Consider the following 25,045-nt stretch of genomic DNA (forward strand, 5'->3'; position numbering starts at 1 on the left):
CCAGGCTAAACGATCTTATACTCATGAGGCATGACACTCCAATACCTGATACTCAACGTATAAAGCGTATCTACGACCCATAGTATGAGCAGTGTTCAGCGGGTCGAGAACACGCTCGGTACTCCGTGAAGAGTTTGAAAAATGCCTGAGCGTGCGACCGTTTCTAATCCTATATCTAAAACAGTTTATCTTTTACTCGAAGATGGTTCTGTCTTCGCGGGAAGACATTTCGGCGCGGAAAAACCGGTTGATGGTGAAATAGGTGAGTGTCGGAACACGTGCTCGTCCATTGGGTTGAATATGTAGCACGTGCACGATTCTTGTAACGATCGCTTCGACTGTCGTCGTCTCCCTTTCGTCGTACTTTTCATTTTAATTAAAGCATTATGATCGTCGTCCCTTTTGACTACCATATGATTATGTTTTCACGCTTCGACGAGAAGAACGATATGCGCCTTGTGAAAATGGATGATTAAAGAGCCACGTGGGACTATTCCATAGCATGTACTAGCTTATCGTTTACTGGAGAAGATTATCTTTGCATGTTCGGTATTAGTTCTGGAAGAATTCATACGGAAAATATGTTTGCGTATAGAATACAAAGATAACGTTGTTTACGTTCACTGCGATGTTTATATTCGTATACATTATAAAAATTCAAGTTTCATCCTATTAGAATTTTGCGTGAATTCATTTACTCGGTTCCTTTTCTAAATATATTCGACGATTTAAAATCATAGTCGTGTATGTTTAGATCGGATTTTCGTATTTCAGTGGATCAAATCGAAGATAAAAGCGTTGTCTCTAATTACAAGAGAGTTGATGTTTGGTGTTTGTATAGTTGGGAAGTTACGGCTAGAGTTTTTGTATGGAACATTGTATACAAACATATACTATCCGCACTGATACATTTTTTACAGTGTTTCAGACTGGTATGGTGGGTTACCCAGAATCACTCACAGATCCTTCTTACCACTCTCAAATTTTAGTGCTGACATATCCGATAATTGGAAATTATGGAGTATTTGACGACGAGGTGGACAACCATAAAATACCATAGTAAGAGGTTTAAAAGTAATAACAGCTACTTAGTAGCTAAAGCAAGAAATTTCGTTGGGAAATCCATTCTTAAAAAATCTTACCTTTCGCGACTACCTTGATTTTTTTTCGATACTCAGTTTGTTGTTGTTACGAATATCTAAAAATAGATAAGTTTCTTAGCATCGATGATCATAACAAACATGTTTGCCATTACAGTTGGTTCGAATCTCATCGAATTTGGGCGGCTGCTCTGGTGGTCGGTGAGATATGCGAAACACCGAGCCATTGGCGGCAAACCAGGACGCTGTCCAAATGGATGAAGGAACAAAATATACCAGGCATATACGAAATCGATACCAGAGCTCTGACAAAGATTATTCGAGAGAAAGGCACTATATTAGGTAGAATCGTGTTCGATCCACCAGTTTCTAATCCCGTTGCCTCCTTGATTCCTCCGATAGCGGACCCGAACAGCAGACATCTCGTCGCGGAAGTGGTCCAGGTACGCAACAACAGGATTTGTCCCCTCGAATTCGACGCTTTATTTCACTTCGCCGTTTTTTATTTTAACTTACAAACCTTTTTTCTATTTTTAATTTAAACTTAAATTATTTAAATTTAATTTAAATTTAAATTTAATTCAATTTTTAAATTTTAAATTTAAAATTTTAAATTTAAATTAAATTCAAATTTAAATTAAATTTAAATTAAATTCAAATTTAAATTTGAATTTGAATTTGAATTTAATTTAATTTAAATTTAAATTTAATTTAAATTTGAATTTAATTTAATTTAAATTCAAAATTTAAAATATAAAATAATTTAAATTATTCTAGTTTAGAACTTTTTAAAAATTGAAAATCGATATTACGTTAGTTATATGACACTCGATACTCGATCTCGGTCATTTTTCACGCGTGTAATTTTCAATGTATTTTAAAAAAAATTATGATATCTAATACGAACCATTTGAGATAAGGTATCGAATGCTGTTTAGACAGCAAAGGGTTGAACTTCAAAGCTACTCCGAGCCTTTGGTCTTCCGTTCAAATTGATTATCGATCATTGAATTTCAGCCTGTACAAAGGACATACAATTCCGCTGGTTATCCTCGCATATGCGTAATAGACTGCGGTCTAAAGTACAATCAATTGAGATGCTTGATTAGTCGAGGTGCTCGCGTAGACGTTGTGCCTTGGAATTACGATTTAAGCAATGCCACTTACGACGGCTTGTTCCTTAGCAATGGACCAGGCGATCCGAGCAAGTGCGAGACAACGGTGGAAAGTATTCGATCCATCCTGAAATCCGACATACAAAAACCGATTTTTGGTATTTGCTTGGGTCATCAGTTGCTCTGCATCGCCGCTGGTTGCGTCACATATAAGATGAAGTATGTATTCTTCTGCTTGCCCCTAATTGCATGAGCGTGCGATTAGTATACCGTTTCAATTCTCGTCTGGGTGATCCTATTATTTTCTCAAAAGTAGCTAGCACACGCTAATAGGAAAACGATGTTACGCTGACTTACGAGAGTATTTGAACACTTAGCATGCAAAACATTTTTACGTATATACATTCATAATACATCCGTACAAGTGTCCGAATACTTTCATGTATTATACTTTCATATAAAATGAATTATTCTCCTATTTTTATTTACTCGGAGTACTATTCGATTCAATAATTAATTTGTTTACAGGTTTAGACATGTTATTTCTTCATTGTATAAATAGCTCTTTTAACAAAACGCAAGCGAATTATATCTACTTAATAGTTCCGTTTTGTGGAAAAATTCTTGTGTTACATACATTTGTTATGTATAGCTACGGCAACCGTGGTCACAATCAACCAGTCACGCATCACGGAACCGGTCGCTGTTACATGACCTCACAGAATCATGGATTTGCAGTCGATGCAAAACAATTACCAGATAATTGGGAACCACTCTTCACCAATACCAACGACAATAGCAACGAAGGTGTCGTACATTCGACGCTTCCTTACTTTTCGGTTCAGTTTCATCCGGAACACACTGCCGGTCCTCAAGATCTGGAATGCCTGTTCGATGTATTTTTGGAAGCCGTGATCGACAATGCGAGCAAAAAACAATCAATTTCTATGAAGGAAAGACTTATTAAAAAATTGAGCTACAGTAGCGACAACATGATAGGTTTACCTATACGACCGAAGAAAGTGTTGATCTTGGGATCGGGTGGTCTCAGTATCGGTCAAGCGGGTGAATTCGATTATTCCGGATCGCAAGCGATCAAGGCGTTACGCGAAGAATGCGTGCAGACGTTACTGATCAATCCAAATATAGCGACCGTGCAAACGTCAAAAGGCATGGCGGATAAGGTTTACTTTCTACCGATTATACCGGAATACGTGGAACAGGTATATTGGTATATTTGAATCCTGATTGATTCTACAGAGCAGTCGCTTTTCTTTTCTGGCAAATTTTGATGAACTCCGAGTGGACGTAGGATTTTATGTCTTTGAATATTTCAGGTAATACAATCGGAGCGGCCCGATGGTGTCCTCTTGACATTTGGCGGACAGACTGCTCTCAATTGTGGCGTTGAACTCGAGAAGAATGGAGTATTTCAGAAATATAATATCAAAATTTTAGGAACGCCTATACAGTCGATCATAGAGACGGAAGATAGAAAGATCTTCGCAGAACGTATCGCGGAGATCAATGAAAACGTGGCGCCAAGTGCGGCGGTCTATTCTATCGAAGAGGTAAGAGAATCGCGATTAATTCGGATGTGATGTGGCGGATCTGAATTGCGAGAGCCCATCTTCGGCGATCTATACTTTCGGAAAATACAGATTCTTACACAGGCTATCGAAAGTACGATCTATTCACTGAGTTTTGAAATTTCACAGTTTATTCATTATCGATATTCAATCGATTATTCACTGAGAGGAGGATATTTATTAATTTTTCTGGAAATTGAAAAGTAATTATAACCATTATTATTTACAATACTATTACTATTATTATTTCAATCAGGCATTAGATGCAGCAGAAAAATTGGGCTACCCAGTAATGGCTAGAGCAGCGTTTTCTCTTGGAGGATTGGGGTCCGGCTTCGCAAACTCTAAGAAAGAACTACGAAACCTCGCTCAACAAGCGTTCGCTCATTCGACTCAATTGATCATCGATAAATCATTGAAAGGCTGGAAAGAGGTGGAATACGAGGTCGTTCGGGATGCGTACGACAATTGTATCACAGTTTGCAACATGGAGAACGTGGATCCTCTTGGCATCCATACCGGGGAGTCGATCGTAATCGCTCCAAGTCAAACACTGTCTAATATGGAGTATAATATGCTTCGGACGACCGCTATCAATGTGATTAGACACTTTGGAATTGTCGGCGAATGCAATATTCAATACGCTCTGAATCCAAACACCAAGGAGTATTATATAATCGAAGTAAATGCCAGATTATCCCGTAGTTCGGCATTAGCAAGCAAAGCTACCGGTTATCCGTTGGCTTACGTAGCCGCAAAACTTGCTCTTGGTATTCGTTTGCCGGATATCCATAATTCCGTTACAGGAAAGACTACGGCTTGTTTCGAGCCTAGTTTAGATTATTGCGTGGTTAAAATACCGAGATGGGATCTGAGCAAATTTCAACGAGTCAGTACAAAGGTATACATGTTAGACCAGTACATAAATTTGTACAATTTTCTTCTTTTTTTTTTTTTTTTTTTTTGATATAATTATTTAATGCAAGATGATGTTCGCAATTGAGCCAAACCATAGCATAAAAATTGAAAAACGACAAACTTAAAATGATTTTAGATTGGTAGCTCTATGAAAAGCGTGGGAGAAGTGATGGCGATTGGTCGCAAATTCGAAGAAGCTTTTCAGAAAGCGTTGAGGATGGTTGACGAGAACATCAATGGTTTCGACCCGTACGTGAAAACTCCCAACGACGAAGAATTGGAAAAGCCAACTGATAAAAGAATGTTCGTCCTTGCAGCGTCCATAAAGGCTGGATATACGATCGATCGATTGTACGAACTCACAAAAATAGACAGGTGGTTTTTGCACAAGATGAAAAATATTATCGATTATTATTTAGTATTGGAGAGTACAGATCATACAAAGTTATCGCACGAGGTTTTACTACGAGCGAAGCAAATTGGATTTTCCGATAAACAGATAGCAGCTGCGGTTAAGAGTTCGGAATTAGCAGTTAGAATACAAAGACAGGAGAGTAATATACGACCAATGGTCAAACAGATAGACACTGTTGCTGCGGAGTGGCCAGCGACGACGAATTATCTTTATTTGACATATAATGGCACTACGCACGATGTAGAATTTCCTGGCGGATACACCATGGTTATAGGCAAGTAATGAAGAAACTTAACCAAAAAATGGACATGCAAAAAGACAGACTAAAATTCCTTTTCATGACCATAACGAAATGTTGCGTTAACGTAAGATTGGCTCTTATCGAATTACTGATATAACGCTAATTTCTTACAAATAGATAGAGAGAACATAACAAACTTTTAACATTATTAAATTATTTAGAATTATTTTTTAGTTGATTTTTCCTTGTTTTATCAAAAATGACTTTTTTGGGGGAAGTAGAATTTATCTATTGACAAAGCAGTTCGAGTGTCAAAAACAATTGGCGAATTGGGTATGTTTTTAATGAATAATTGCGAATAACATTTTCCTTAGGATCTGGAGTTTACAGAATCGGCAGTTCTGTAGAATTCGACTGGTGTGCCGTTAGTTGTTTGCGCGAATTACGAAACTTGGGAAGAAAGACGATCATGGTGAACTACAATCCGGAAACAGTTAGTACCGACTACGACATGAGCGATCGATTGTACTTCGAAGAAATATCGTTCGAAGTCGTGATGGATATTTATGATCACGAATGTCCGGAAGGAATAATTTTATCGATGGGCGGCCAATTGCCGAACAATATCGCTATGGATCTTCACAGACAACAAGCTAGAATTCTTGGCACTTCACCGGAATCTGTCGATGGAGCTGAAAATCGTTTCAAATTTTCTCGTATGTTGGATGGCATTGGAATTTCGCAACCCAGGTAAATCATTATTAATGCAACTTATGACGAATTATTTCTTTTTTTTTTTTTTTACGAAAATTATACAAAAATACACAGAATGCGTATAATTTAGAAATATGCATAAAGTAAACAAAGCACGTTATAATATTTAATGAATAAACCAAATCTCTATTTTAGGTCCTACATTTTTAGCCATGTTCTTGAAAATATAATTATCTGCGTAAAAGTCCGCGGTCTAGTTATCGCATTTCTAGTATTACTCGCACGTAGTCGTATGAACTAAACAATCAAAGTATTAATCTAATGTAAATATAATGATCGCTCAGGTGGAAGGAGTTGACCAACTTGAAGTCCGCGATCGAATTTTGCGAAGAAGTCGGCTATCCGTGTTTAGTGCGTCCTTCTTACGTATTGAGTGGTGCTGCCATGAACGTGGCCCATTCGCATAACGACCTCGAGTCGTATTTGAAAAGTGCCAGCGAAGTGAACAAGGAGCATCCAGTGGTTATATCAAAGTTTATTCTCGAAGCGAAGGAGATAGACGTCGATGCAGTTGCGTATGATGGAATTATTCTTTGCATGGCGGTATCAGAACACGTGGAGAACGCTGGCGTTCATTCGGGTGACGCTACTCTGGTCACACCACCTCAGGATATCAACGCAGAGACCTTAACGAAGATTAAAATGATGTCCAAGGCCATTGCCGCGTCTCTTGGCGTCACTGGTCCCTTTAACATGCAACTGATCGCAAAGGTAACATTTTTGGAAAGAAGTTTCCAAATCAGCATGAAATATTCGCGGCGATAGGCTCGACGATATTCATTCGGTGGTATTTATGGTCAATTCCTCGAGATAATATGGAAATGTCGAGGAAAACAAATAAATGGTGACATATCTTTTGCCGACAGGACAACGAGCTGAAGGTCATTGAGTGCAACGTTAGAGTATCAAGATCTTTCCCGTTCGTGTCGAAAACTCTGGATCATAATTTCGTAGCTATGGCTACGCGACTGATCGTCGGCGAGCCTGTAGATCCAGTGGATGTACTTGCTGGATGTGGCAAAGTCGGTGTTAAAGTGCCACAATTTTCTTTCTCGCGTCTTGCTGGTAAGCGCATATCTTGCGACACGATATCGTTCGTGCCACGCTACGAACAAAGTATCTTGCCACGGTATACTGTTTCTGCAAGACTATGCACGGAATATTTTGCGTTTATTCTTCGCTGTTTCCAATCGAATATCGCTTGTTAGTTTTTGCCTGGATATTCTGTGTCTATATCTATTTATAGTCATCTTTTACTTTCCGAAATCCTTTTTTAAAAAATTATTTTTTCATTAAATGGTTTGTATGTTCTACATGCAACAAACCAAGTGAATATACCTCGTGGACCCTGTGGGACGTTGAAATATTCTTTCTTAAAATATGAACCTGAAGAATAACGCTTTACGATTGTATAGGTGCCGACGTAATGTTAGGAGTTGAGATGGTATCCACAGGGGAAGTCGCCTGTTTCGGAGACAATCGGTACGAGGCTTACTTGAAGGGAATGATGAGTACCGGTTTTCATATACCACAGAAAGGCATCTTGCTCTCGATTGGAAGTTTCAAGGTATTTCATTCTGCCACGTAGACATTTGATGATTATCAACGATTGGTGCAATGTCCCAGCGTGGTTCTTGATTACAGCACAAAATGGAACTGTTACCCTCGGTTCGTAGTCTTCACAAGATGGGTTATAAATTATACGCCAGCATGGGGACCGCAGATTTCTACACAGAGCACGGAGTAGAGGTAATGAGTATTCTCTATTAGAAACTTAAAATATATATTTAAATATTTACAGTTACAATTCATACGAACGTGTGTTATGGTTGACTTAAAAGAATTTCCTAAAACTTAATTTAATACTAAGCGCTAATAGTTCGATACTTTCGTTAGAATTAATGCATACGTTGCGTCGCTTTAATCGTTTAATTCTAATGCCTTTAACGCAATTGTCGCGCGTTGACGAGATAACTGAGAAATATACAAAAAGAAGCGATAGATATGACCTACGTCATTCCATCATACATTGATCTACATTATTAATTATCTCTTATCTGATATCGTTAAACCGCTGAGAACTGTAAGAATTCAAAGAGTTAGATTACTTAACTTAGAAATGTTTAACTTCATTTAAATATGCTACTAATCTGATACAAAACATTATAATAATCTATAATCAAACGATACTATTCGAAGGTTAAAAGACAGTCGTTCCTAATGACAAAAAGGCTGTAATTCCAAAAGTGGAACAGCTATATTTTAGCATCAGCGAATACATTAAATGTCATTTTATCACGTTTGTCCTGCTATAATAGATATCTCTTTATTAGAAAGGAATTTTAGTTAATATTTGATTAACACTTTCGCTGTTACTAAAATGGAATTTCTCTTCTGCAAATATGAAAATTCTATTGGATGTAACTTCTAGATTATTTGAATGAATCACGGTCACAAATATATGTATAAATGACTACGTAGTATCATTGCACGATATTACAATATCTAATGAAGACTAAAACTGCATAATTCCGTTAGTAATATTACCGAGACGATTGATGGACGCAACATATGCATAAAGGATAGCAGCGTAAGTGTTAAACAAGTCGCCGATTGAATCCATTAATCTGGACGTAATCAATCATAATGTAACAAATAAGACGAATAGGCAGTGGGAAAAATTGGTGAACTCTAATTACAAAGCGTGTCCCAGGTTCTTTATCACAAAACGTAGCTACCTTACTCTGTGGATAGAAATAAAAATACATCGTATAAAATCATAAGCGATGATATTGCAAATCTCAATTATAAAATTCACTTTGGAATTTGCTATTGTTTGCGCAATTATGTTGCTACGAATAAACTTATGAAAATAAGTGAACTGCTTTTTGAGAATTGAACACGTTAATCGCGTGTACTTATGTAACGAAATTGAGAAAAATTGAGAAAAAGTGTAGCTGATCAGTTTAACAACCGAGAGGTTCGTTTATTTGTTATAGTCGTACTTATACAATACACTAACACCATTTGGTTCAAAGAAACCTGGGATACCCTAAGTAAACTTTCCGTCCTCCAATTAGTCCAGATAAATGGACTTCTACTTATGCGATTAATTTTTCTAGATAAGCAATTAAGTATCGCGTTCAATCATCTGCAAGTATAAATAATATTAAATAACAATAAATTACAGATTACTTGCAAAAGGTTGAGAAATTTATTAGGTAACGAAGGAATTAGTTGTGCATGTTAGCTTCTAAATGTACGTGGATTCACTTCCTGAAAGTTTTTTAAGACGAAGTATCGGTTTGTTTGGCTGACGTTCGTCGGTTTTCAATTTTGACACATGATTTTCGCTTATTGAACTTTGAGCGGCCACCTTATCATTCGTAACTTCTAAATTTAATTCGTTCGGTTCTTCGTAATGCCTTTCATGAACGATTACTTTAACATCTTGAACATTAACTTGTTTTTCTGGCAATTTCACGCTCGGCCTAGGAGTTGGCTCAGTGTTTTTCTGGCGAACTTGATTCGACGAATTTGATTTTTGCGTGAAACGATTGTTCAACGATCCAACGTATATGGGTTTCTTTTGATTTCTCTCCGGAGTATCTGGCGGTTGATTTCCTGGTTCGGAAACAGCTACTTTCTTCCTGACAACTTTGATCTTGTCGCGATAAGCTAGCGCATCTTCCGTATATCTTTGACGCTCGAAAAGTAATATGGATAGCCTGTCCGCGTGATCAAGGTACATCTTTTTCTGTCGATGTGCTTGGTACTGATGACATCGTTCGGCAATTTGAATGAAATGCCGTATGAAGAAGCCTAAAAGAATGCACAACCTCGGTCCCTCTAAGTCAGCGCAACGTGTCTGTAAAAAAATAGAGACAAATAGAGTAATAGTTCCTCTATAATCCAGAGATCATCCTATATCATTGGCAGATAAGATTAAGTATTGCAGAGCACAAATAACTGAATAGTATTGTTCCTTATCGAATATACAGCGAAAAATATTAATTACGTTGTTAGTCAAATATTTTTCAGAATAGAGTCCTTGCGGCGAAGGTTTGATCGATAACAATTTAGAGGAAAAAGGTATTTCGTGATATACATATGTATGACTGTCGAAAACGGTACAACGAGAACGTACGTCCTCGAAATAAAATATGTCATTGAGTGGCGAGTGTTTTAGATAAAAGCGTCGATAGAAACAGCTTATCAGAAAATAGATCTTACAGCGATTTCGATGATAGAGTCGGTGGCCTTGCGAGGGACAATTAACGACTTATTGGTGATCAACTTGACGGATGATTTGTGTCCTTGTTTCTTCGCCGTCTCCCAAAAGCCCTTCATATCGTATCTTTCATTTTGCTCGGTAGGATCCTCGTACGTTTGATACATCAAAGTCGGAACGTGTTGAGTCAGTTTCGGATTAACCAACGTCAACGTGTCAGCCGTCAATATCTTCAGTAACATCTCGTAGTCCAACCTCGGGAAGAAATCGTTACTGTACCGAATGTTTTCCATCGCATGAAAAACGTACATTACCGGATTCTCTGTGATGCGTTTCAATTGCTTCTGCGTGTGCAGCAAATGGTCACAGGGTACCCTCTGAAAGAGATTCCTACTTTTGATGAAGTAATCGTTAAGCTTAGGTTCGTTTTGACTAATGTTGTAATACAAAGAATTCAGAAGCACCAACAAACACTCTCCCAATCTACTATCTGGCCATTTCGATGGGTTCGCGTTCTCTTCGATCATCCAAAATAATTTGTGCCTGATATGAGCAGTGGTTAGACCGAACATAGTATCAAAAATAGGTCTGAGGAAAGTCTTGTGAAGCATCAGAGCGATCAAATACACTTGTATTTGGGCCTGTGTCATGCATGTTTCGAGGTATCTTTCGGCTGCCGGGAACGTCAGCTGCCATTGCAGATCCTCGATGAGATTGATATTTCCATTCCTCGGCACGAAGCCTTCCGGAACGACGTAGCATCCAAAGTCTTTAACCTTCTCCACGTCGTTGTTATTTGGCCAAGTATGTCGTGTCCTCACCAGCCATTCTTGAGCGCAGATAGGCCACTCCAACCAAATTGCAGGGATGATCTCGTATTGTTCCACTTTACTGTGCTTCAACGTTTTCGCGATCATGATTTTGTCACAATAGAGCACGCACCCTTCTCGTTTGGTATTGTTCACGGATTCCGGATCAAAATTCAACGACTTCCCCAACCCATGCATAAACAGTTTCATAAAGTGTTCCATAAACTCAGTGCTGCTTATATAAAACAAATTATAGTTGTACCGGTTCAAGGCCATTTTAATTCTTCGTTGCTGATGATCCAGCTTTTGCAACTTCTCTGTTTTCGGATCGTAGAGATTCCCATCGGCCGTATACGTGACTTTCTTGAAACAACGACGCGGAAACTCTCCGTTCGTTATCCAACATTCGTCCAGCTCGTCGTAGCTAGAGCTCTGAGAGAATTTGAAGTTCCGACTCGGATTGCAACTGCTATCGCTGCTATATGCGTAATTATCGGATCGATATCCGGAACTGTTGCTGCTCGTGGGATCTTGATTGTTCGGTCCTTGGATCTTTTGTCGCGGCACTTGTTTCTCCCATCGACGACTCTCTCGGTTCAGTAATTCCTCCTTCGTCTGTGGTCTTTTGTTCGAACGTTTTCTTTCTTCCGCATCGGAGGACCCATTATCGTAAACAGGCTCCTCTGCAATTTTCCTACTACGATTGGAATGTAAAAAGCTACCATTCCCGACTTCCTCGTCACACAGATTAGGCAAAGATCTCGTATGCTTGAAGCTTTTAACCATGTCTGGTTTAGATTTGCTAGAACTGACTGAGTGGACAGATAAATTCGATCGAGATTTTGGACTGTAAATGCTACCATCGCTGTATAGTTCGTCGTCGTCCTCTGCTATCGATGTTAGGTCCACGTCGTCTTTCCTCGACGCTATAAAGTTGTCAAGAACCTGCAGTTGCACAGAACCTGCGACAATGTAAACGCAATTTGCTTATCCCTCGAGTATTTTACTTTATCACCAGACTACGTGTCGTCACCTACCTTGTTGTTTCGTTGGTTTCAACAATATGTTATATACAGTTGTATCGTTCACATGACTATAGTGTGACGGATAACCTTCCTCCGTGATGTCAACGTTATCGTGAACCATGTAAATTCGAACCGGCTGCAAAGGTTCGATGGTTGGCCTAAAGGATTGTCGCATGGAAGTGAAACCGAGGTGACGAGCGATGTGCTCCTGAAGAATGTCTGGAAGCAGCACGTGCTTTTGAGGAGGCAAACGTTCGTTCATTTGCATCTCGCGCGACGATACCATAATTTCCTTCACCTGCTTGATTTCTCTGAAAAACGTCACTATGTATAAGATTTTATTTTCTGTTCAACCACTGATAAAATCGTATTATCACCGGTTAAAGTTATCGAGTTTGTCGTAATCGTGGCACCGATCGAGAACTAAAGACTCGCTTGTTTGTTCGATTATTCGGAAGAATATTTTTCCAACGTATACGCTACTGTTCACGAGTATCTGTACACTTTCTGCATTGCTGCGAATATGTAAAATATATCTTTTACGTATCTTTATTTGCTCTTGCCTTCCGGCTTTGCGATTCACGTTGTGCAAAACGTACATATAAACGATAATGGATAATAATAATAATAATAATAATAATATAATGCTTTCTCTTGAATAGAACCCTTTAGTGTAATTGTAAGGGTCGCAACAAGAACACTTCTCCAGGTGTGCGAAAGTTTCCATTTTTTTTTTTTTTTTTAATAGAATATTCTCTGTGTTATGTAATTCTTATAAAAATAACTTCGATTAAATCACAGAAGAATTATATTTAATTGTAATTAATTGTTTAACCAACCGATCAATTTTCATTCGGTAATAAGTGAGAAGATAGGACACTTCATAAAATATTACTTCTATCGTGCTGTGAATCTAAAGCTTCCTGTTTGCGATGTGTCGCGCGAGACACGCGCACGCGAAGAAATATCGCTTGCTGTACGCTTCAATGCGGCGACCGGTGTAAAGCCATTTCTGTTAAATTCTGCTACGATTCATAAAATAGGAAAAATATGTGAAACAACACACATCCACGTTTCGTACACTGCACGCACGCGTCTCGACTCAGCTTAACTTCCGCTTCCGTAACGAGCTGCTTCATTTCCACTTGTGATTTCGTCCCAAGTCAATCGTATACAGGTAGCGGACATCGATCGAAACGATAATTAACGTCGATTAGTATAAATAAGAGAGCAACAGCTGGATAAAGTTGGGAATTGCAGCCAATGTCCAGATACTTGAGAACGCTAGCGTAACACAATTGGTACGCGAACCTTAAAATGATATCTTACTCTTCGTAATTTCCAAAGAATTGGACGCACATCATGAGATTGTTCAATACGAACATCTCGGGATTCCGTTCGATACATTTCCTCAAGATGATCAATTCCGGATCGTTGTATTCCTCGCTTTTTGTAGTCGAGTTCTCGCTACTTTGAACGTTGTCGTTGCTGCCACGCTTCCTGTTTCCTTTCCCCCGTAACTTCCGTTTCATCTTCTGATTAGAATTCCCCATTTTTAATTCTCACGGAAATTACTCTCTAAAACGATTGTTTGTTGTAACTAGAAACTTCCTTCCGTCACCTTGCCCGACGACAAAACGTTATTCGTTGATTCTGACACTTTAACGGAGAATCAACGTCCGCGATCATGACGCATATAAACTCGCAAAGAACACGTATTCACTCGTCGATGAGACAATAATCCAATCGTGGGGTGCCACTGCCGATAAATACTTAGCTATCGTTATCAACAGACAACAGAATAGGTTTAATCGCTCGCTATCGGCTATCGACAAGTAAGCTAAGCGCGAACGGGTTTTCTACCAACAATGTCACGACTTTCTTATATCATACGCGTGCTATGATTGGAGAATGATTTTTCAACATTTCAAAGACCAAGGGTGTTAACAAGTCGAAACAAACGTATCGTGATTTTAGATCGTTTAGAGCGTTTTCTCGCAATTTCCAAACGATCATCGTCTTCGAAACCCAAGAAAAACGAACCTTTACAGGTCTTCTCTTATAATCGTTGTTCTTCTTTTTGCATTAAATTTCAAATATTTACCCATCGTCTCGTAACGACCTGTAAAAGATATGGGGAATTTTGAAACACTTCAATACGCATATCGAGAAAAATGCTAAGATAGAACGTTTATTTTCCAATTACTTGGAATAACCGAAATTAAGCAAAGTTTCTCCTGTGTCTATATATATTTGTTACGACATATGTAACATACGTATGCATAAAAACAGGATAAATTTATATCACAATAAAATACGGCAAAAATTTCCTAGAGTTTTTCAGCGAACGTAACTTACACATGTCCTAATTAGCTATGACGGGTAGTTGTATATGAAAAATCAGTCGAATGACTCGTATTATTCCAAAATACAAGTTATTTTAATAAAATCGTTTTATTATATATAAACCGACGAGTGTCATAGATAAAGATATACTAAGAGGAAGATTGATATATCTAATCTTAATGCAGGATAAAGTGCCAGTCGGAATAATTGCGAATGAATTCTCATATATCGTATCGAACGTGTTCGTCAATTTTAAACAGTAGATACCATGTATTTTTCAGATTGGTATATGTGCTTAAATTCTCGCTGATGTATCTACATTTCTCAACTCTGATATAATATTCGTTTATCGCGATTCGATATCGTTTCAGAAATTCGATGTAGCCCGTGGTATGTATTTTAAGTTTATCGTCGCATAGATACGTTAAAGTATCTATCTGAAGAATGCGATAAGAAGAATTTATTGGGCGGAAAAAAAAGTTTGCAGGAAAACATTATCCGGCTGAATAAAGGAACCGATAAATGTTTTAAAAAATAGGTGGAACCTGTTCAATGGACTTTCGAGAATATCACTGTCGATGAAGATTCCAGCCCCAGTGAACTTCGACACTTGGCTGATTTCCTTTCGAAGAAACAATTCGATCTCGTCATTAATTTACCGATGAGAAACGGCGGAGTGCGTCGTGTTTCCAATTTCATGACGCATGGTTACAGAACCAGAAGACTCGCTGTCGACTATTCCGTTCCTTTAATTACAGATGTTAAATGCGCGAAATTACTCGTCGAGGTAAGTAGAAATTTTCGATATTCTTCCCTTGTAACTGAATTTGATACATAGATTGAAATTGTTTAATAAAAGGGCAGACACTTTCAGGCGATAACGTGAGAAATTATTTAATTCGTTTGCAGAGAATCGCAAGACGAAATAGCGAATATATCGCTGACTGAATAAGCTTCTTTGTATAAAAACGACGACCTTCGATTCTGTTTTAAACAACGAATTTATAATATATTTATGCAAATATATTTTTATAAATATCTACAAACGTGGAAATAGAATTTAAGGAGATTTGTTCCAGTTACGGATGTATTTATAACGATATAAAAAAGAAATTGAAATATAAAAATTCGAATATCGTGATCGTATCAAATGCTCGTAAATAATAAAAGTCGATCGTAAAAACAACATTGATTTTAGGCCCTCTGTGTTAGCTTCACTCCGTTCGTTCAGTGTCATCAGTTCTTAAATCTCTTAGATCTCATTTTCAACACACCCTGTGTCTTATCGCCAAATAGCCATAGTCATGATATTAAGTAAATCTCATGGATTAACGAAACTTGAAAAATATCCTTGATGTTTGATTCAAACAGATACGTACACGTTTGTGTATCGTATATCTGTAACAATATTTCTGTCACGGTGCTAGTGTACATGAATCAAACAATAGAAATCGAAATACGCGTGACTCGAAAAACTATTTAAATAACAATTATCGATAATTTCTACGAATATCTTTTCATTATTGTTTATCTAAATCTCATAATCTTATGAAGTTTTACTTGAAACAGCTATTCATTGCACTATGATAGTCTGTGTTTCTCCGGAATCACGAAAAACAATAAACAAAAATAAAAAATTTTTCCAGCCATTTTAGAGTTAATTCTATTCATAAAAATATGAATTTGCATAAATATCCGTAGTCAGATTATTAGAAATTCACGATTATTTCAGAATATTTATGAATGTTTGTACAACGGTATAATTGATACAGTCATCGACAACTGACGTAACAATGAACGTTGCTTCTTCTATTGCGTAGGCTATGAGAATGCTCGGTGGACGTGCGCCTCGTATGAAAACTCATACAGATTGCATGTCATCGCGTACGATGATTAAACTTCCTGGTTTAATCGACATTCACGTACACACACGCGATCCTGGCGCTGTTTACAAAGAAGATTTCGCTTCTTGTACCGCCGCTGCTCTTGCTGGTGGTATCACGATGATCTTGGCGATGCCTAACACAAATCCTGCTGTGATCGATCATCAATCTTTTGCCCTGGCCAAAGAAGTATGAAAATAATATCGGCTTCCTTTCCGTGTCAAGGGAATACACCACTCTGACGATTTAAAAGAAAAAATCCAAATCCTTGTTCTTTCTTTCTTTCAGTCTCCTGGAAATTTTATATATATATATATATGCAATATTATGTCAAAAGTCGATTTATCAGATATCAAAGCACTGACGAGGTTGTAAGAATAAATATGCTATAAGGAAACAGATTAGAGGAGAATGTTATCGCAAAACTTATCTTATATTTTTATTGAAATTCTGTTCTTTGACCTAGCTACAGCCAAGTACTCGGACGTACGTGTTCGATTTTTCTCAAATCTTGAAGGAATATTTTGCACTGCGTATTCCACGAATTTTACCAATTTTACAATATTTCGTTAATTTCCTATCGATCGAAAGAAACGGAAAAATAGGAATTTCTGCAAAACGTGCCCCATAGTTGCAGATATTATATTGTTTTAGATATCAATCAGAGTGATGTACTTCCTCTAGAAATCTCATAAATTTAATACGAATGGAACGCGTGTATTCTTTTTGCAGCATGCAGTTTTGAACGCGAGATGCGACTACGCGATTTACGTTGGTGCCTCGTCCGATAATCACGATATAACAGGCGAATTAGCTCCGTTAGCAGCTGGTCTTAAAATGTATCTTAATGAGACGTTCACGACTCTTCGATTGACCGATCTCACGGTGTGGGTTAAGGTGAGTCTCGTGGATCGGATTCGCATGAAAAATTATACGCGCACAGAATTATACGCGTACGATTCGTAGATACGAGTCTTTGGTTATCCATAGTTTCGTCGATTTCAGCATTTCCAAAATTGGGCAAAGAAATATCCTCTTTGCGTTCATGCCGAGGGCCAAACGACAGCTGCGGTCCTTTTATTGGCTGGTTTGCATAACAGGCCGATTCACGTGTGCCATGTAGCTCGGAAGGAAGAGATACAAATAATACGCGCAGCTAAGGAAAAAGTAGGCTATTTTTACGAACTTGTTCATTATCTCCACATATCAAACATAATATGTCACGATTGCCATTATCATTATCGAGATCTGTCAAAAAGAGATAGAAATCAGTAAAAAATATGTGAATTTCAAGATAGAGGATAATTTTGTAACTATACGAACATCAAACGATCCGAGGGTGTAAGATATTACTGTGATCATTATCGAGACAATTTTGATACATTTCTTAATTTCATTTTCCATATACATATTTTTATCAGGGAATGGCTGTCACTTGCGAGGTGTGCCCTCATCACTTATTCCTATGCGAAGAAGATCTTGGGCGCATAGGAACTGGTCGAGGTCAGGTGAGGCCGTTGTTGGGAACCAAAGAAGATCAACAAGCTCTTTGGGATAATTTGGATATAATCGATTGTTTCGCGACAGATCATGGTTCGTTTTATTTTATTGGCGTCTTCTCTGATATTATTATACTATTCTATTTAAAAAAAAAATGAAATTTCTAACGTAAATTTAAGTCATCCGTTTCACCGAGAGAATTTCTTAACGCGTAAACGCCTTTCAATGAATCTGTAAACGAAAAAGTTGTAACAGCTTCGTTCTAAAGATCTTTTGATCTAAGGACTGATAATTCTTACAAGTCGGATTACAAAGTCGATTAGTCATTAGAAAAGTACGTTAAATTACGTGGAGATTACTTGTATATGTTAGATGTGCGATATTTTGAAGAGGTTCTATTCGAAGAAACAGTTTTGTTAAACGCGCGTTTTCGATATTCAAGCGCCGCATACCGTGCAAGAGAAATCGGGTGAAAAACCGCCACCCGGCTTTCCTGGACTCGAGACGATGCTTCCGCTTTTGTTGACTGCAGTTCACGAAGGAAAATTAACAATAGAGGTAATCGAAATCCATCTTAAAAGCTTTACGATAATAACTCGAGATCTCTATCGAGGTACGCAATATCGTATAAACACATTCTTTTTTAACGTTCCATTATTACGACATAAAAGGTATTCGTATCTTGTTGGAGCAAATTCGTTACAATCTTTATCATTCGATACCGAGCGTAAGAAAAAATCTTTTCAGGATATGGTAGACAAACTGTATAAAAATCCAAAGAGGATCTTCAATCTGCCGGATCAGCCGAATACCTACATCGAAGTCGATCTTGACGATGAATGGGTGATACCGGAAGCAATGCCTTTCAGCAAATCCAAATGGACACCTTTCGCAGGGATGAAAGTTCGTGGATCGGTTCATCGCGTAGTGCTTCGTGGAGAAGTTGCCTACGTCGAAGGCCAAGTTCTGGTGAATCCTGGTTTTGGCCAAGATATCAGAGAGATGCAAACGAAGATGAAAGCGCAAACGGTTGTAAATGCTCCGGTCATTGATGTAATATCTCACAGTCGACCTAATTCGGCGTTGGACGGACTCCTGTCGCCGAATTACGAAAAGTACAACGAACGGATGATAACGGACATGTCGGAAGAAGAACAACATGGTATGGAAATCTGTTTCGATGGAAGTATCATGCGTCGCCTGGAAAAACGCTTTTGGAAAAAATGCTCTACTCCGCTTAGTCAAAATGTCCTATGTAGATTTGTTTTCTTTTTCTAAGATACGTTGAAGCGAGCGAAGAATTATTCTTTGCTTTAATGGCTAAGAATAGGCACATTATTATAAATGCTGTCTTTCGAGCGACGAAGGGTACAGATTGCTTTGTTCCGTAGCAAAGTTTCAAACGATTTATTCATTTTTCTTTTATTCGTTTCAGAATCATACGGGCATCTGTTGCAACCGATATCGCACAAAGTGTCGAACGTTCACTTTGCCCTGGACGTAGATTCCCGCGAGCACACGAAGCTTCAAACGATTCAACAACGCACCATCTCGCCCATTCCTATTGGCAACGCGACGAAATACAAGAGCGACAGTAACCCGAATCTTTTAATGACTTCTATGTCAACGGTTTTCTCGACTCACACTAGCCACAATATAATTGGACATAATATCTTGACCGTGGACATCTTCAACAAAGAATTGCTGAAAGACATTTTCAATTATGCGGAAATTCTTCGCGGCGCTGTTAGAAAGGAACGACATTTGGATCATATTCTACGGGTAAGAGCACACGCGTGATTTCGAAACTAAGATCCTATGCAGACGAGTGATTTTTTTAAATAATATCTTCTTAAATGCGATACGCAAGCGAACGAGGTCGAAGCTTTATCTCTTTGGTTTCTAGATAAAAGAGTTGCTATAGAAAAAGGAGAGCAGGAAAATCAATAATATAAGAGAAGAAAAGAGATATTTTCATACGCTATCTGAGCAACTTCTTAGCAATCCTAATAGATCTTATCGAATCGTACGTAACATTCTCAATGCTGAATGGTTCCGCGCGATACCGTGATGCGGATGTTTACGCCACTTCATATTTTTTATCCGATAATTAAAGAAATAGAATTTAAACAAAAATTTATTTCAGTCGCTAAACGTTCTTCGTATACTATACTTTCGGTGTCTTGTATATTTTTACATATCATATGCATTCTGTTCGTGTTTACGCTTTCCAATCTCGCATAAGTGCATAAAAATTCGCAGTCTAGTGATGTGCGAACCTGTATGGATACTAACACTCTAATAGACGATAATGAGCATTCGGTATTCATTCTATGCGTATCGCGATACGCGTGACAGAACTCTTATTGTACAGGGAGCAATGTTCATACAGCGACAAAACAACGTTCTTGGCCAGATGTATCGATCATGTATACCTAACCGCGAATAGATATCGATTCTCCCACATGTAATTCAACGAATGATAAAGTATCTCCCTACATAATACGATGGATTGCTGAAACGTGTATGGAACGGACGTGCACTAAAACACGCTCGTCTGCATCAAGCATCTTGCACGTTGCATCGAGCCTAATTCATCCCATCGCTTCGACGATAACTTTATGCTGATTATCGGTTCTGCACAGGGAAAGGTGATGGCGTCCATCTTCTACGAAGTCAGTACGAGAACATCTTGCAGCTTCGCGTCTGCGATGGAACGACTCGGAGGTCGAGTGATTTACATGGATGGTTCGACGTCGTCGGTAAAGAAAGGAGAAAGTTTAGAAGGTTTGCGATCACGTGTGATAGAGAGCGAAGGTTGCAGCTCGTTGTACGATGAGTTTGACACGATGATTTGTTACAGATTCGGTAGCGGTGATGGCAGGCTATGCGGATGTAGTGGTTCTTCGACATCCTGAACCTGGCGCCGTTTCAGTAAGTTATTCTTCTACTTTCCACGTATTCTATTCGAACTTCGATTATTTCAGTCTCGTTGAGTTTATTTGGAAATAAGTGCGCTTATTATTACAAATGCTTCGTATTCAGAGAGCTGCACAACACTGCAGAAAACCTTTATTGAACGCCGGCGACGGTGTTGGGGAACATCCAACTCAAGCGTTACTCGATATTTTTACGATAAGAGACGAGATCGGTACGGTGAATGGCTTAACGATCACTATGGTGGGCGATTTGAAACATGGTAGAACAGTCCATTCACTATCAAGGTGAGACATCGCGTGTAAATTTGACGAATCTATTATTTAATCCATTCGATTTACGTTGCAAGCAGCGATAACCTTCGAACACCCGCTTCGTGTTACAGATTGTTGACTTTGTACAATGTTGAACTTCGTTACGTGTGCCCACCTGGCCTTGGTATGCCTGACCACGTGGTGAAGTACGTGTACGAACGCGGAATAACGCAGGAACAATTCAGCACCCTCGAGGATGCTCTTCCCGACACGGATGTCCTTTACATGACACGCATTCAGAGAGAACGTTTCGCCACACAAGAAGAGTATAATAAAGTACGTAATCACGTAATGGAAGTTTTAACTAAAAAGGTTGTTAGATGAAGTTTTATTCACCTTGAAAATTCCAACATGCGAAATCAGCGTAGGATTCGGTATTGGAAGGTTGGATTCGGGTGTCCTACATTCGCACCTGTTGCCTTGTTTCCGCGAAAGCTTAGTTTCTCCACATATCCTCTACTACTCGAAAGGACCTTTACGGAATATGCGAGTTGCCGAGGAAAAATTGTTAATCCTGACACTAACTGCTTTTTACATGGTTTGATTAGATACGATAAATTAGAGACGCTCGCGCTAACTCGAAACCGAGAGCTACTTAGCTTAGACTAGTTTCTGTGTAGGAATTATATAAAAGGCAGGTAAAATAATTGATCAGAAACGAGCATTACACAAAATGTCGACGATCGAAACATGTAAACCTTAATACAGTATACACCTACAGCGATTCCTGTTTTGTATCTATCGTTAATCTTGCAAGATAGTTCGATTATTAAATGCGACCTCGATCAAGGCCTTATTATCAAGATAAACTTATTAGTTGTTACTTAAAGAAGAGAAAGATAATAGAGCGTTCGTAAGATTAAGTTTCTTGCACAAAGAGATATTTCTTTGGCCTTAAGATTTGTTTATTTCGCAAGAGCATTGGAAATCACGAAGTATCGCTTGGACTAGCGAACTTAATTAAATTCGATTCTTTCAAATGTCAGTAATACGATTCTATTATCTAATCATAAACATAACAAAAATGCAAGACGTTCGATTAACAAAGATAAGAGCAGAGAGATTTAAAGGAATAATTCAGGTAGCAATAAATAAGTTACTTACCGAATTAATCTGTACGGGGCTTTAAAAGCATTAGTTCGAAACAAAACAAAACGTTGTATCACGTTCGTGTATCTAAATGCTCGTTTTTTTTTCTACAGGTATGCGGTCATTTCGTAATAACTCCGCAATTGATGTCTCGCGCGAAGAGGAAGATGGTAGTGATGCATCCCTTGCCACGAGTGAACGAAATCAGTACAGAATTTGACACGGACCCACGTGCCGCGTACTTCCGGCAGGCTGAAAATGGTGTCTACGTTCGAATGGCTCTTTTGGCAATGGTCCTTGGCCGTATGTGGTGACGCATTCCAGGGTGAAAAGCAAAGTTGATTTAATAGGTCAAGATCGATTCGGTTTTAGAAATATAAGCAATAACGCAGAAACCTGAAGAAAACAAACAAGACGATGCCAATCGCATTTCCAATTAGACTGTGATTCGCATAATAGGGTTTTATTATCAACCAATATTTTTATATTTTGATAGATACGGATCCAGATGATATATATATATATATGCTGTCGTTGACTCGAAATAACAAATCGTTATACATGTTCATTCAGATTGTATGATAAGCAGGTAATGTGTTTTTATTAAACGTTGGTGTAATTCGATAAGAATGCGTTTTGATAAAATTTTATCTCTACGTAAGACTTTTACGAAGGCAAGAAAATTTTACATCACACGATTTCCACTGTGTCCTTGTATCATTGCATATGTGCCTGATCAAACCACACAAATGCAAGATAATAAAATCTTTTATTTTTGACAATAGATTTATATACATTTATCCTTTTGTATGTACACGTAATATGCGTATAAATAGATAGCTGGTCTAAAAGTAATATACAATTTTTATTGAGTACGCTGGCGTAAACAGGTATCGTACAATTATTTGATAAGGGAATGTATTCGCGATTAACATCAATATTTTCGGCGAATTTCTTAATCGCTGATCGATTTACGAAGCATTGACAAAATTACCGTGTTGTTACAAGGCCGAATAATTGACTAGACCTTAGGAGAGCGCTTGACGATAACCTACGAATATAAACATTCATATTCGATACAATTTTATTCAACTCTGATTCGATTGACGGTAAAATGTGTTCATAGTGATTTGCAAAATTGTTTAGTGATTTGCAAAAGTGTTTAACGCTTATCCTAGATTGACAGCTTTTATTATTATATCGTATGTATTATATTAATGATTTTGAAATTTTATTATCAGTGTAATGAGTCACAATTGTCATGATTATATCAAACTGGATCATATCAACTGTCGAGATATTTACTGCAAACATGTGTTTGTTTAAAAATTATGCGACAAGAGTAGCCTTAACGAATAGTCCTAAACATATAATAAGCGTTAAAAGGAACCAATTAAATATTTAGGCCTATCGTTATAATGGACATTCGTTTGTTTCAAATTTATGTCAATCTCTGTGAACTCTGTAAATGCTTGTACAAAATATCTTGTAATTTTTATACATACTATCAGATTTATTTCAAACTTCATCGATATAATCAAGATAGCAGCATATCATTACGACGCCAATGAAATTTCAAAATGTTTCATATAACGCACGTGATATTATACTCGTAAAAGATGTCTGTAGTGTTCGAATACTTTTATGAGCCACTGCACATACCTTCGTATAGATTCGAATTCGCATTTTTTCGTATTTTACGATTCCAAGATTAGACGATCGAACGAATAGTATTTAGTAATTCGAACGATCACCGAGACTGTACGTATAATGTTTCATCAGCTTCAAAGTTCTTTAAGAAATTTCTTCTTACGTTTCTTCCTCGCGAGGAAAAACTTTGCAGAGCAGCCACGATAAGAGATCGATGCGATCGAAAGATAAATAGAAATATGTAAATCACAGTTATGCGGATGACGTCGAATGATTAATGAACTTCTTCGATTGCTATGCACCGTTTGCAAAATTTTTTCGCGTCCCACTCCAAGCACGATAAGCCTGCTCCATCCACATTTAGTCAACGCGAACACCGACGTCGTCCTGGTGTGTCGCGAAATTCCTTTTCGTCCGTTTTTGAAAATTCTAACCTACCATTATCTGGAAAATCGTTTGCTCTCGATCCGACGACGAAGTTCGATGAAGATTACCAGTGGCTCTCATTCGCGTTGGAGATGGACGTATCGCAAAAGGTGTCAGACTATGGCATCGCGCGTTCTTAAGCCAGCGTCACTGGCACCGGTTGGGCACATATCTGCTGCTAAAGATTTCGCGTCCTCCTTTTGGCTCATCCTCGTTCGAGGTAACGGTGGCATCTTCAATTTCAACTTCTTTTTCTTTAAAACGGCCTTCTTTCTGCAACGAAATGAAATGATCGGTCGTTGCTTTATTTTGCCGGTAGGTAGAGCTAGTTCTTGCACATTCGTGGGAAAATTTGAAAATGCAAATATGCCCAGGATATAGAAGAATACGTGAAGTGTCTGAAAGTATAAAGCTTTCTATAATATTCAGTAGAAAAAGTAATCTTCCACCTGGGTTTCGCTTTTTTCTAATTCGCTGTTCCTGCATTCGTAAAAATATGAATTTACATAAATATCCGCGCAGCTCGGTAATAAGACGACGTAGGGTTATTTGAGTAGATAAAATATTTGGGTCAAGGTGCACGTATATATAACGACGAAAAAGAATATTAGCACAAGCCAGCTTATTTTGTCAACTTCTGCGCGAATTGCTGAAACAGAGCACGTTTTATTCGATTTTTTGCA

The 25,045-nt window shown here is 38.1% G+C and overlaps 3 protein-coding genes across 5 annotated transcripts in view; 1 reads left to right on the forward strand and 2 right to left on the reverse strand.

Annotated features, from left to right (window-relative positions):
- Positions 1-23,068, forward strand: LOC100743881 (CAD protein). Of its 2 annotated transcripts, XM_003494336.3 has the most exons (26): positions 142-262; positions 921-1,059; positions 1,258-1,543; positions 2,118-2,434; positions 2,868-3,438; positions 3,553-3,786; positions 4,061-4,705; positions 4,859-5,411; positions 5,753-6,128; positions 6,437-6,863; positions 7,019-7,217; positions 7,568-7,719; positions 7,797-7,901; positions 15,102-15,350; positions 16,384-16,635; positions 17,179-17,343; positions 17,452-17,613; positions 17,868-18,039; positions 18,389-18,504; positions 18,694-19,108; positions 19,382-19,728; positions 20,592-20,733; positions 20,810-20,880; positions 20,992-21,170; positions 21,269-21,473; positions 22,400-23,068. In XM_003494336.3, the coding sequence occupies exons 1-26, from the start codon at positions 142-144 to the stop codon at positions 22,598-22,600; spliced, it is 6,801 nt and encodes a 2,266-aa protein (XP_003494384.1). In that variant the 3' UTR covers positions 22,601-23,068. The 2 variants fall into 2 exon arrangements, 1 of the variants encoding a protein (XP_003494384.1); XR_004462844.1 differs by lacking the exons at positions 20,592-20,733; positions 20,810-20,880; positions 20,992-21,170; positions 21,269-21,473; positions 22,400-23,068 and adding an exon at positions 19,226-19,314 and having other exon boundaries at positions 1-262; positions 19,382-19,521.
- LOC105681819 lies at positions 9,113-13,964 on the reverse strand. 2 transcript variants are annotated; one of them, XM_012393080.3, is made up of 4 exons: positions 13,547-13,964; positions 12,230-12,528; positions 10,386-12,154; positions 9,113-10,020 (listed from the first exon to the last, which is right to left on the reverse strand). In XM_012393080.3, exons 1-4 carry the CDS (start codon positions 13,768-13,770, stop codon positions 9,406-9,408), a joined length of 2,907 nt encoding a protein of 968 aa, XP_012248503.1. In that variant the 5' UTR covers positions 13,771-13,964; the 3' UTR covers positions 9,113-9,405. The 2 variants fall into 2 exon arrangements, with proteins under 2 accessions (XP_012248503.1, XP_033180244.1); XM_033324353.1 differs by lacking the exon at positions 13,547-13,964 and adding an exon at positions 12,595-12,954.
- Positions 23,037-25,045, reverse strand: part of LOC100744113 — a 6,834-nt gene continuing 4,825 nt past the window's right edge. Inside the window, exon 3 of the mRNA XM_003494338.4 lies at positions 23,037-24,635. Within this exon, the coding sequence (XP_003494386.1) occupies positions 24,476-24,635 (160 nt within the window). The 3' untranslated portion in view covers positions 23,037-24,475. The remainder of the gene's footprint in view (positions 24,636-25,045) is intronic.

This window comes from Bombus impatiens, unplaced genomic scaffold (assembly GCF_000188095.3).
Source record: "Bombus impatiens unplaced genomic scaffold, BIMP_2.2 scf_2222, whole genome shotgun sequence".
Taxonomy (NCBI): Eukaryota; Metazoa; Arthropoda; class Insecta; order Hymenoptera; family Apidae; genus Bombus; species Bombus impatiens.

Excerpts from the sequence above, each read along its gene's own strand:
- LOC100743881 (XM_003494336.3), top strand. The coding sequence starts at position 142 with ATGCCTGAGCGTGCGACCGTTTCTAATCCTATATCTAAAACAGTTTAT. Across the intron at positions 2,435-2,867 it reads TGCGTCACATATAAGATGAA|CTACGGCAACCGTGGTCACA; the intron begins GTATGTATTCTT and ends TGTTATGTATAG. Across the intron at positions 5,412-5,752 it reads CGGATACACCATGGTTATAG|GATCTGGAGTTTACAGAATC; the intron begins GCAAGTAATGAA and ends CATTTTCCTTAG.
- LOC105681819 (XM_033324353.1), bottom strand. The coding sequence starts at position 12,944 with ATGGAAACTTTCGCACACCTGGAGAAGTGTTCTTGTTGCGACCCTTAC. Across the intron at positions 12,529-12,594 it reads AAACTCGATAACTTTAACCG|AGAAATCAAGCAGGTGAAGG; the intron begins GTGATAATACGA and ends GACGTTTTTCAG. Across the intron at positions 10,021-10,385 it reads ACTCTATCATCGAAATCGCT|ACACGTTGCGCTGACTTAGA; the intron begins GTAAGATCTATT and ends ATTTTTTTACAG.